General features: G+C 41.1%; 2 protein-coding genes across 2 annotated transcripts; both read right to left on the bottom strand.

Moving 5' to 3' along the window:
• Positions 1–31: 31 nt before the first annotated feature.
• Positions 32–3,193, bottom strand: LOC117956256 (homeobox protein Hox-A7-like). The gene is made up of 2 exons (XM_034891230.1): positions 2,276–3,193; positions 32–1,299 (listed from the first exon to the last, which is right to left on the bottom strand). The coding sequence occupies exons 1-2, from the start codon at positions 2,643–2,645 to the stop codon at positions 986–988; spliced, it is 684 nt and encodes a 227-aa protein (XP_034747121.1). The 5' UTR covers positions 2,646–3,193; the 3' UTR covers positions 32–985.
• Positions 3,194–5,619: 2,426 nt separating this feature from the next.
• Positions 5,620–7,978, bottom strand: hoxa9a (homeobox A9a). The gene is made up of 2 exons (XM_034891225.1): positions 7,062–7,978; positions 5,620–6,693 (listed from the first exon to the last, which is right to left on the bottom strand). Exons 1-2 carry the CDS (start codon positions 7,612–7,614, stop codon positions 6,449–6,451), a joined length of 798 nt encoding a protein of 265 aa, XP_034747116.1. The 5' UTR covers positions 7,615–7,978; the 3' UTR covers positions 5,620–6,448.
• Between the last annotated feature and the right edge of the window lie 3,839 nt (positions 7,979–11,817).

Here is an 11,817-nt window from a genome sequence, read left to right as displayed (position 1 = left end):
TTTATTAAATTGTTTTCATGTACAGATTTTAAACATTCCCAGGAGCTTTTGATATTTATTGTTCACATGTTGTGCTTCACATTACGGAAGCACTGAACCTGGATATATCACAGTATTTGCACATTTAAGATCAAAGTAGCCAATTCATATACAATTGTGAAATTTTGAGCCCGAATTTGTTTCTTAATGTAATAAACAAGAACATTTTAATGTACATGGTGGCTAAACATTTACAAATGGATATTCCGGTTTACATTATAGGCAAGTTGACTTTCTGGGAATCCGAGGTAGATCATCCAAAACTAAACAAATTTGTGTTGATCCTGGGATGTAAAAAGAGGTAAATAATAATGAAAACAGGCATATTAATATTCTAAGTGATTAGCAGTTATACGCATTTAAAAAATAATAATACAGCGGTAGACTTAGTGACATCTAGAAAGCAGCTAAATCACAGATGGATGCATTCAACCAACAAAAATGTTTATTTTTAACTAGCCTATACTCAAAATTAGGCACATTTGCGCACAGTGGTGTATTGTTACCTTTAGAAAACACAACCTTCTGTGCAGAAGATTACTCGAATAGGTAGAATAGATTATAGTAAACTACAGTCAATTTCAACTTACGTTGAATCCCTTGTGTCAGTGTTTTAATATTAGAAGGAAAATATTAGGTAGTTTTTCGTTAAGGAATGTTGATTCAGTAGTAAAATCAGGGGAAATAACATATTTAGTAATGCATATATAAAATATAGTTTGGAAAGGTAGTCAATATCGCTCTTTCATGCTGGAGCCTCTTTATGTATTTTGGGTTTAAATGTAAAATACAGACCCACAGCCTACTGTTAAATGCGTATTACACAATGGCCTTCAGCTGGCATTCAATTAGTCAGCAAATGGTCTAAGAGAAACATCTGAGAAGTATCTCATATTGATTCTAAACAGTGAGTTTCTTTGATTTAATCCTCTGTCCCGGTCTTGCGTTACTTTGCAGCCGTTTCTGACTCCAACCCGGCGCACCGGGTGTCTCCAGCTTCGGGCTCTCCGGCTTCTGGCACTGCCAGAATATCACCGTCCTTTTCCCGGGGGGTCGACACCGGTTCCTCCTTGTGGTCTTTCTTCCACTTCATCCTGCGGTTCTGAAACCAGATTTTGATCTGTCTCTCTGAGAGGCAGAGGGCATGGGCTATCTCGACCCTCCGCCTGCGGGTCAGGTACCGGTTGAAGTGGAACTCCTTCTCTAGCTCCAGGGTCTGGTACCGAGAGTAGGTCTGCCGTCCCCGCTTTCCATTTGGATCTGTGGAAGATAAGATGTGCAAGCTCTTTATAACTTGCAATAAAAATGCATTTTTTAGCATGAAATGTGAATGCCCATACTGCCACACCTAATCAAAGTGATGTTAAAACGAATGCTGACAATAAAAAACCTGTGGTTGGAATCATTGTGACACACCATTCATTTATTTTTGATTGGGCAATTAATTATGGCTTATATTTCTGTCTTTTTTTCAATACCCCTTTACACACACACACACACACACACACACACACAAACACACACTTCTGCGCAGAACACACTCCTCACACTTAAATCAGTAGGGGATGTTTTTTTTTTCTTTCTAAAAGGTCTCTGCATTTATTAAAGTGGTCCAGCTGGGATGTTTGGCCCATAACCTCCTTTGATACTCTGCATGCCTTTCCAATTAAAAGCCAGCGATGCTCTGCGCACCGAAGCAGCCATAAGTAATTAGATCACAGCTCCTACACCTTCTCCCTCAAAATAAGAACAAATGCCAATGTTTCAAATTGCTTGCATTCTCAATTCACTTGACTTCTTTATGTTTTCGACGATACTGGTGGATATTGATGCAGCAATGTGTAAGAACGACTTTCAGAAAATACCAGAGCCTCTGCAGTGCAGACCCAATTAGAAACGGAGCTGCAGAGTGCAAGAAAACTGATTTACACAACAGGCCGGTCTTTTTTACTACCACAAAGGGGAGAAGAGGCTGTGAGAGTAATAGGAGTGCAGAGAAAACCCCCAGCGGCAAGGTCTCTGCGCACTGAACACACAGAAGCGCTGGCCAAATGAATTTATGGCTGCAGAACTCATTAGTTGCGCAATAAAAGTTTTACGATTCTTTCGATGCAACACCAATGGCTTCACGAAATTAATTGAACCACTAACGGCCAATGTAAGTATGCCAATGTTTTGTAAAAGCATTGACCTGAGGGCTTTGAAATAGCACGTAAGAAACAGTGTCAGCACATACCTGATACTCTCATCCAGGGGTACATCTGGTATTGTTTGTCCGGCGGCGAGGTGAGGGGACCCGGCTCCGGATGGCAGCAGCTGTCGGTGAACAGGCGGCTCTGGTCAAACAGGCTGCAGTGCAGTGTGCGCGCGTCCTGGCCCATGCCATATCCCGAGCTAAACAAGGGGCGGCTCTGGTACACTGGTGCATTATTGACGCTGTAAACTCCAGACAGAGACGGTGCAAACGCGATGGCCGCAGCGGTCTGAGTCGAGGCAAAGTCCTCTCCACTGGGTCCAAGACTACAAGAAGCCCGCTCCACATTTGGGAATAGAGAACTACCCGCCGTATATTTGCTAAGAAGACCATCCACATAATAAGAACTCATTTTTTTTTCTCTCTCTGATTTCTTGGCCAAGAATCTTCAGTGTCGTTTTTACGAGGTAGCGTGATATATGACAGCAATACACCCTAGATTTACACCGAACCCCATTTTTACTCTGGGCCAAATAACTTGCCCATGTGACTCAGGCCTGGACGCTCTCATCCAATCAGCAAGCAGACATGAATGTCATTATGGCGCAGGACAGCAGAGTGGGATTTACACTTTGCATACAAAAACACACAACACACACAAGGGAGAAATTCTCACAACGCCAGTGATCTAGAGGTAAATTAGGTGATATAAGGTCATGATTTTATGGGCGATCCCTTCTTGTACTACTGCTTTACAAATTCCCATTTATTTAAAAAAGCTTCATGTATATACATATATTTTTTTCATACAAGGTATAATACCTTAACAAGGTAATCTACAGTCACTCAATCACAAGCTACACTAATATACATCACATCACATGATTGGCTATAGTAACCATAACTGCAACTAATCTGATAACTAAATATTATTAATATATACAACTAATCCGACAGAATGTGACTTTGTTGTGTTTTAGATTAGATTATACTTTATTCATCCCACAGCGGGGAAATGTCCTTATTACAGCAGCAGCATTGTTTTCAGCTTTAAAAACAATACTTGCAAACAGTCTCGTGTTTTCAAAATATATGTAGGCTGTTAAATATAGGACATTATTTTGATTGCACATAACGTAGGCTATGTATCAATATTAATAATAATCCACGATGATAATTACAATACGGTCCAATTCATCAAAAATGTTTTACTGACATTACAACGTTACCTAAATGGTCCATAAATGACCATGAAATGGATGAAACGATGCCTCTAATAAATACACAGATAAAAGAGAAAACTGTAAAAATATAAAAACAAATACATAACGACAATAATAATAACTGTAGTAATAATAATAATAATAATAATAATGATAATAATAATAATAATAATAATTCCCTCAATTCCTTACAATATTTTTTAACATGAAAGTTAAAGTATTGTCAGCCGATTGTGTTTTGCTGATGAGCCTAACTTATTTATATATCGTATATATATATCTTTAAAAAATTAAAATCTACATTAAAAATACAGAGTAAAATTGCACGTATTTTATGTTAGTCTTAATAACCCCGCTATCAAACAAATGAACTCAGTTCCAAATAGTTTACGTCAACAAAGCCGTGTGTGAGAAAACCATTAGCCAGAGAGCGACTACGTCAGTGCTCCAGCAGTCAGTGTGCTGACTGGTTCTGTCGTCCCGCTGAGCCGCAGGCTGGAGAAGCAGCTTCTGCACTGAGACACTGTAAAAAGGTGTGAAATTATTTAGCTGGACTCTTAAAAACGTTACTACAGTTTCTTCCCCAGCGAGGCTCATTAGGGAGGACTGTTTAAAGCGGTGGGGTGATGTTGTGGAACAGTGTCGCCACCCTCTGGTGACTTTCGGGCACTGCAGGGTGAGGAGGGCGCAGTGCGCAGGCGTTTTTTTCTTTCTACTGCAATCCGGAATAAATTGCAAGATAAAAGTAAAAGACATGACGCTGAACAGGTAACGTTATGTTTCTTCGTTGTGATTTTAAGCAAAGCCCGGATATCTTTTAACAGACTTGTCCAAATGTATTTTGAAAAAAAGCATCACGCGTCTAAAGGCCTACCACTGCGTTTGAAGCTAGCTGCTGGCTTTATTGCTCCTTCTCCTTTAGGACGGGCCCAGCGAAGGAGCAGAGGGCGGAAGGTTCCCAGGTAGAAACAAAGGATCGCTCCAAATGACCGTGAGTCCTGCGCGTCCCCGTCGGGGAGAATCCAATAAAGCTGATCATTTCCGCTCGGCCTTTTGTTCAGCAGCGTAGCCCCACAGAAAGAGTAGAAAAAAAAACAAATGGGTGCCATTCTGGAAACGGCCTAATTGTGTCTGGACGGCCATAAAGCCATTAAAACTGGAATGCCAGACAGTATAGCAGACCAGGCGTTTTATTGCACTGTCTCTGCTCGAGTCTTTGAAGTTTGGTTCCATCTGCGTCCCTTAACGCGTCACAACAGCACTCCTAGTTGGACTAAAGTCCGAGTTATCGTCTAACTGCAGTATTCTGTCAGTTTGTGTGTAGCTTTTAATGAACTACATAACCCGGTGCATGTGAGCCGTTCTTGGCTCTGATCGAGCATCAGACTCAGCAGCTCCGCAGCTACCTCAGAGTGGATTTGCTGCTCCTCGTTTATTCCTTGTGTAAAATATTTTCTCCAACATGCAGAGACTTGAACCAGCCTTCCACACGCAGTAAAGCTACAACAAGTAAAGCTGTTCTCTAAAAGATGTGGGAAAGACTCACTTTGCGTTACAATTCCAACATTTGTGGGGCTGCTATATTTCAGAATGTGTATCCACTAAATCTCCTTCCTTGTGAACTGGTCACGTCGATATGGCGCTAATGGCGGAGCTTTAGGTTGAGCGGCCTTGTCATATCTGAGCTGAACAGCAAACCATCGGCTGCATTATTTTGGGCTTCAGCTGTCGAAGCAGTCTTTTTTTTGTTTTGTGTCCTCTCGCCTTGCAGCGCTTTGCACCCCATAAAAGGTTATGGCGGCAATTGTCTTTTATGGCTGTATACAGCTAACAACATCCTCTGCCAAGATGCAGCTCTGTCCCCAATCCAGAAACACAGACACACACACACACACAGATATTCACCTATGTGTGTCTGGGTTTTAATTGGAATGAAATGCTTTAGAGTCCTGTAAAAAAAAAAAAACATGTTGACTTTCACTAATGTTCAACTAATTGCTAAATTATCAAAAATATCTTTAAGTACTGCGTGTGTGTGTGTGTGTGTGTGTGTGTGTGTGTGTGTGTGTGTGTGTGTGTGTGTGTGTGAGCAGTAACCTTCAAATTTTCAGCGCCTTTTACATTACGATGTGAGGCCAAAATGAAATAAGAATGTAACGTGCATGCATTCCCAGATATAATTTGTTTTATTTAATAAATAAAGTACAAATTACATTTGTGAACCAAAGGTCAGACGGCCAGCAGACCGTGAGGTATTTAATAAGTAGCCTACAGTGTTTTAATTTAATTGCCTCTCTCTAACAAACATTAAGCACTTTGAAAATGTTACTCCCTGAAATTCAGCATCTAATGCAAGCACATCTACTTTAATCCGCCATCGAGAAAAAATAGGTTATTGTAGGTAGTTGAAAGACATAGGTAGTCAATCGTGTCACACCATGTGATATAGCTTCTATAACCTAATTTAACTTTTGTATTTTAGCATTTTTAAGAGGTTTCTGAGGTTCCTGCACCTACTACAAAATGCGATCAGTCTGTTCTACACGCCTCCAATGTTAGATTCAATCTCACGGTCATCAGTCATAGTTCTAAGCAGTAAGGGATAAACAACAATAAAATGAATACATTTTACAAACTATACGTTCAGGTGACTCTGAGATAGACAACAAATATAACTAGAAACCAGAACAGGCACAGCTATAAACATCCATAAACTAACAAGCACGGGGACCAGGCCAACTGATACACTTTAACGAGGTATTAATTCAAATCAACATAAGAAAGTAACAAATACAAAACGAGTGGGCACCGTTCAAATTGTGCAATATAAAGGTAGTCGCATCAAACTGAAGCCCAACATGCTTTTTTTTTTACAAGACAAGAAGCCTAATAGCTGTTTTTATATGGAACAATAAGACAATAACGTTTAAAAACAAGGTCCAGCAGAGTTAAGAGCTTCCACACACAAAACCCATCAGCCTATATATACGGTTCAGTCACTCTCTTTCGGTGCGCCGTCTTTATTAAATTTCTTCATCTTCATCCTGCGGTTCTGGAACCAGATTTTAACCTGTCTCTCGGTGAGGTTTAACAGCCTCGCCACCTCGTACCTACGGTCCCTGGTCAGGTAGGTGTTAAAGAGGAACTCTTTCTCCAGCTCCAGGATCTGGTGTTTGGTGTACGGACAGCGCTTTTTTCTCGTGGCACTCGCGTGGAGCCAGTTGGACACTGGGTTATCTGGAAAGAGTGGGGTGCGACATTGTTGTGAGGGCCCGGTTCCGAGTGACCAAATGCAAAAACAACATCTCTCATAATTTGCCTCAGAAAAAAAAGGCTTTATTCTGATGAGAAGAAAAAGGCTACACATGTATTAGCGCAGCTACAGCCAAATAAAACGTCCCCATATTTCTCCCAGCTCAGGTTCACTTTAAAAGCTGCAAAGGGTTATCTAATATAGCAATGGGAGCTGGCCCATTAACAGTCCCCATAAGGAAATGGCACGTTCAGAATGGCATCTGTTCAGACGCACACCCCCATCACGCACCCCAATCCTCAGAGCTTTATGTAGTATAAATAGTAGACTAAAGGACCGTGTAGCGACTTACTTGGATCAAGGCCCGGTTTCTCTTCAGCTTCCCCGCTCGTGTCCCCTGCCTGGCTGGACAGTGCGTCCTGTTCCACAGGTGATGCCGTCGCTACTGTTCCGTTGGCGTAATCAGAGAGCAGTAACGCCGTGTGGGAGCTGGACAGAGCACCGTCAGCTCGCGTCCCAAGACTCTCCGGTTTGATTCCGTAATGATGGGTCGTCGGTAATCCGGCCATGGGCAGGGAACCGGACATAGGCTCCAGCAGCCACGACTGATAGCGGCCATCTGTATCTGCACCGACCGAGCCTTGGGGATGCCCATAGTGGTGATGATACATAGAGGATAGGCTGCCTGGGAACTGGGCAGGGACGTGGCTCCATGATGGCCCGAATACCGGCGGTTTGGACGGAAATGCACAGGTCCCAAGCTCGCTGTGGTCGCTGATGGAGGCGGGCTGTCTGGGGTGCTGGAGCCCAGGACCGGAGGGGTACCTCGGCACAGAGAGCTCCTCGCTCTCGGGCAGAATGAGGGAATCAACGTAGTAACTAGTCAGCGTTCCGGATGTCGACATTGCAGGAAAATTATACGTTCACATGTACGCAGCCATACAACAGATACATGCAAAAGTAAAACGCGCACACACACACCACATACACATACACACGCAGTAAACCCAGCCTCACAAAATAACAATGTGGAGAAATCAAGTAGCAACTCGGCCCCACAGAGAACTACAGTGGGCTTGTAATGGGGAGACAGGCTGCCATGCCATTGGGTAGCAAGACGCACGTGATCATAAAGGCTGAACAATAAAGGATAAATCAATCCCTGTGGTCATTAAATACTAACCCGCTCTCCTATAACAACCTCTACTATTAAAGCTTTATTAGAATTATCCAGATATGAGTTGAATCTGTTTTCTATGAGAGGAAAAAGTGAATGTTGAAAATATTGAACAGCATCTTAACCTACTGTTTTAAAGAAAATCCCTTCTTGTTATCCAAAAGGATACAGTAGGTTTTTGGAGGCCTTATTTTACGAGCTACTTTATAGGACACGTAAGCACCCTACCATTGCTGTTCACCAAAACACATTTTAACCACCACAATGTATACAAATTAAAAAAAAAACTTGGCTCAAAGCTGAGACAACTTCTGGATCTCAAACACCAGCTATACAATTTACATTCTTTTTATTTTGTTTTATCTGTATCAGATATCTTCCAGTGTCCGTATGTTTTCCTTTGTTCAGATTTAAACATTTTACAGACTCACCAACAGATGTGCGGGTTGTATCTACTAGGAAAAAAGTCATTATTATTTTATATAACTGTTGTTTGTGGGTCTCTGCTGATTTAACAACTTTAAACATAAAGATTATGGTGTTATTTTTCTACAATAACCACATTTCGTAATTTAGACAAGGACAACTGAAGTCGGTGTGGCCAATATGTTTGGGCTAAAATCTAATAATTCAAATTACAGCATGTGTAACGAAGACAATGTAGCCTGCATTTCCTATAGTTAAAAAGAAGTCAATAAACATGTAAATGTTTTTAAAGAATTGGAAAGATTTTATTTTTAATTAGATAGCAAAAAGAAAGGAGAAACAGAACTATTTCCGGTCCAAGTTTGTTTTGTTAGTTGCAGTTATACAGATTAATCTATCTTTGCTTTAAATTACGCTGTAAAAGCGTTGGTCTATAACAAATATAATTCACATTTACGGGATAGCTTATGGCTGCATGTTATGACAAAGTAATAGGTGGGTTACAACATGCTGTCAAAAAATAGAAAATACAAATATAGAATTAGTCTACAGAAAATAAAACAAGCATAGAAAACTCAAGGTGTAATTTTCCGCCGAACTGACTCACGAGGGAATATTTATTAACTATTTTCAAAATAACGTTACTGGCCGGACCCGGTGTTCTCTTTCAACCACTATTTTAAACGTTGTTTTTATTTTTATTTACACCCATTATCACTTGTATGTATGTGCTTATATACACCGCCATCAACAAATTAACTCGAATGCCTTCTAGCCACTGCATCGGTGTAACGTTCCACTTAAATAGAGCTAAAAATATGCGTAATGTGGTACTTGTGGTTTCCTTCTTTTAAAGTTAAATGGTGCGAGCAGGAGACAACAGCACATTCAAAATATAGGCTATGTGGTGGAGGTGGATATTCTAAATGTTACACATAAATGTAAGGAATTAATAAAACTGAAAATTGCCCTATAAGCGTTAACATTAAAATAATTTAATGAATGCATAATTGTTCACTCTGTATTTCTTGAAATCCTTCTTAAACAGGCACAGAATGCATTTAGTTGAAAATGTATTGATGAGACAATATTCACAAAAATCGTAGAATTACTGAATATTACAGAACTATTCTATAACCTTAAAATGATGTCACATTTTCACACATTCGGGTAGCGGTGTGACGTCCAGAATATCCTTAATTATCCCACATTGCAGATCAGGTCTAAAAGCAGCAACCTTGAGATCTCGCACATTACGCTGCGTGTTTTATTTGTTACTATCAAATAAACGGAGAGCTTGGCCAACACCCCACAAGGCCACAGGCAATTCAACACGCAGGGATTATCTGCACTCTGCTCTTACATTAAGAAGAGGAGCACAGGGGGAAAAGGGGTGCATTGCCTCCAAGCTATCACCTCACTGGTAGTTTCACATTATTTGGCCAACAGACATCAAACAAGCCGAGGGGAGCGGCTGTGGCCCTATTTGTGCACTAAAAGTTAGAATAGACAAACACCTTCAGAGAAGGAAAAGACGCCACCGTGCCAATGGCTCTCAGGCTGTAAACCTAAATCAGGGTGTTTTTTTCACCCAGTTTACCGCAGGGGCTATTCACTTCTTTTGCGTCTGCAGATAACAGCCTGTCTGGCGGATCTAAATATCGCCATAAAGCCCTTCCCCTCCTTTTGTCTGAGCAACTATTGCGCAGTGGAAGCATCCGGTCTCGTTGCCCACGGAGGTCGCTGTTGCCCCATTCACCTTCCCCTTCCCCTCCACTGCAGTGGTCGTAACCGAGGCCTTGTCTGGCGTGTCTGCGTCACTACTACTACTCACGGAAAACACTCACGGCTTTACCATTAATCCAAAGCTCACGACGCATACTGCAGCTCAGCTTTGATCACCTTTAAATTCAACTCACATGCCCACGCGGGTTTAAAAGACAAGTAGAGAAGTCAAAAGAAAACATTACAGGAGACAGGTTAAGAATATACACAGCAGCCAGCCAGCCACCCCTCCCCGGTTTGTAAGCCAGGGAGGTTCAGAACATGCTTCCAAAACACGTCTCTCCAATTTTCATCAAATCCCATCAACTTTATGTCCACGATTTGCTTTCTTTGTGGTTTCGATGCTTGGAACTGCGGTAATTAAGACAGTTTCATGTTGCAGAGTTAGAAATGGACCCCAACAACATGAAACTACCTAAACCACTGACAGTCGATCCGGGCCTCAAGTGAAACCCAATCAGCCATATCATAATGCACAGTGGTCGTCGGTGCCATCATCAAGTGTCCAAAACCCGTCTGTATTAAGAAAGTACAACCGTTTGGTACACACTCTAGTGAAGCCGATGCAACAAGGCGCAAAATGGACAAATTCACAATGACAAATAGACTTACCCGGACCTAGAAACGTTAATCCCGGTAATCCCAACTAAAGCAGATCATGATGTTGTATCCAATGTATCTGTAAAGTTCACATTTCTAGCTGAGAGCCGGGCCTCCTCTCCGTCTCAAAGGCTCTCCTACGACTGAAGCTGCTCTTAGAGGAGAGGGAGAAACCTCATATACCAGCCAGTCATAAAACTCTACAATAGCCGGCTGGGCATGCAGCTAGGCGGCTTACAGCTTAATATCTTAATTATTTCCGATAGCCATTACATTAGCCTCTAAAAACATTTGTCAATCGGTTTACTAAAAAAATAGTGAGACTCAAGCGATGGAGCCCATGTTGTTTTGGATTTCCAACAAAGCTTCTGCATCTGTAGAATAGATTGAGTAAAAATATAATGAACCCACAGTACAAAATACAAGCTGCTACTCCTCAATGCGAGCTGATAATTTATTAAGCATTACACAAAAAACACGTCATATGTACACAGAAATATATAATAAAAACATTCCTATTTCACTTTGCACATCGTGTTCATGTAAACGTCCTCAACGTGATAAAAGACTCAACTATTTAGCTCATACATAGAATAGGTCCATATTAAGGTAGAACTACATATAATGGTCAAAGGTGACTCATTCTTCTCTTGGTGATAACATGGGCATTATATACCGGGGGAGGGGGTGGTGGGTTAAATTACGAAGATGAAATGTAGGAAAACTTAAATTCATGCAATTCCAATTAAATTAAAATCTACTTATATTTGTTTGACTAAATTTAATTGAAGCCAGCGGTGGAGAGAAAAAGTAGACAATTTAAGTCAACTTTAAATGGGATTTTTTTTAAAAAGCGTTCATTTTTACTCCATTGACGACACTATCCAACCGTACGAGAGAAGTGACAGAAACAGGTCGACAATCCAAAAACACAACATCAGCAACAAAAAATCAAACAGAAACTCATGACATTCATTTTTTTTCTTTTTCTTATTCTCAGCAGCTCACAGAGGACGATGCATTGACTTTAAGCGTGTCAGGAAATGAAAGAAAGTGTATACTCCACAGTGAAATGAGTCATTATGTGTACAGAGTGGTGAGGAAGGGGGGGGGGGGGGGG

Source organism: Etheostoma cragini, chromosome 14 (assembly GCF_013103735.1).
Source record: "Etheostoma cragini isolate CJK2018 chromosome 14, CSU_Ecrag_1.0, whole genome shotgun sequence".
In the NCBI taxonomy this organism is placed as follows: Eukaryota; Metazoa; Chordata; class Actinopteri; order Perciformes; family Percidae; genus Etheostoma; species Etheostoma cragini.
Note: the sequence above shows the minus strand (reverse complement) of the source record. Positions and strands in the feature narration are given on the sequence as shown.

Excerpts from the sequence above, each read along its gene's own strand:
- hoxa9a (XM_034891225.1), bottom strand. The coding sequence starts at position 7,614 with ATGTCGACATCCGGAACGCTGACTAGTTACTACGTTGATTCCCTCATT. Across the intron at positions 6,694-7,061 it reads GAAACCGGGCCTTGATCCAA|ATAACCCAGTGTCCAACTGG; the intron begins GTAAGTCGCTAC and ends CACTCTTTCCAG.
- LOC117956256 (XM_034891230.1), bottom strand. The coding sequence starts at position 2,645 with ATGAGTTCTTATTATGTGGATGGTCTTCTTAGCAAATATACGGCGGGT. Across the intron at positions 1,300-2,275 it reads CCCCTGGATGAGAGTATCAG|ATCCAAATGGAAAGCGGGGA; the intron begins GTATGTGCTGAC and ends TATCTTCCACAG.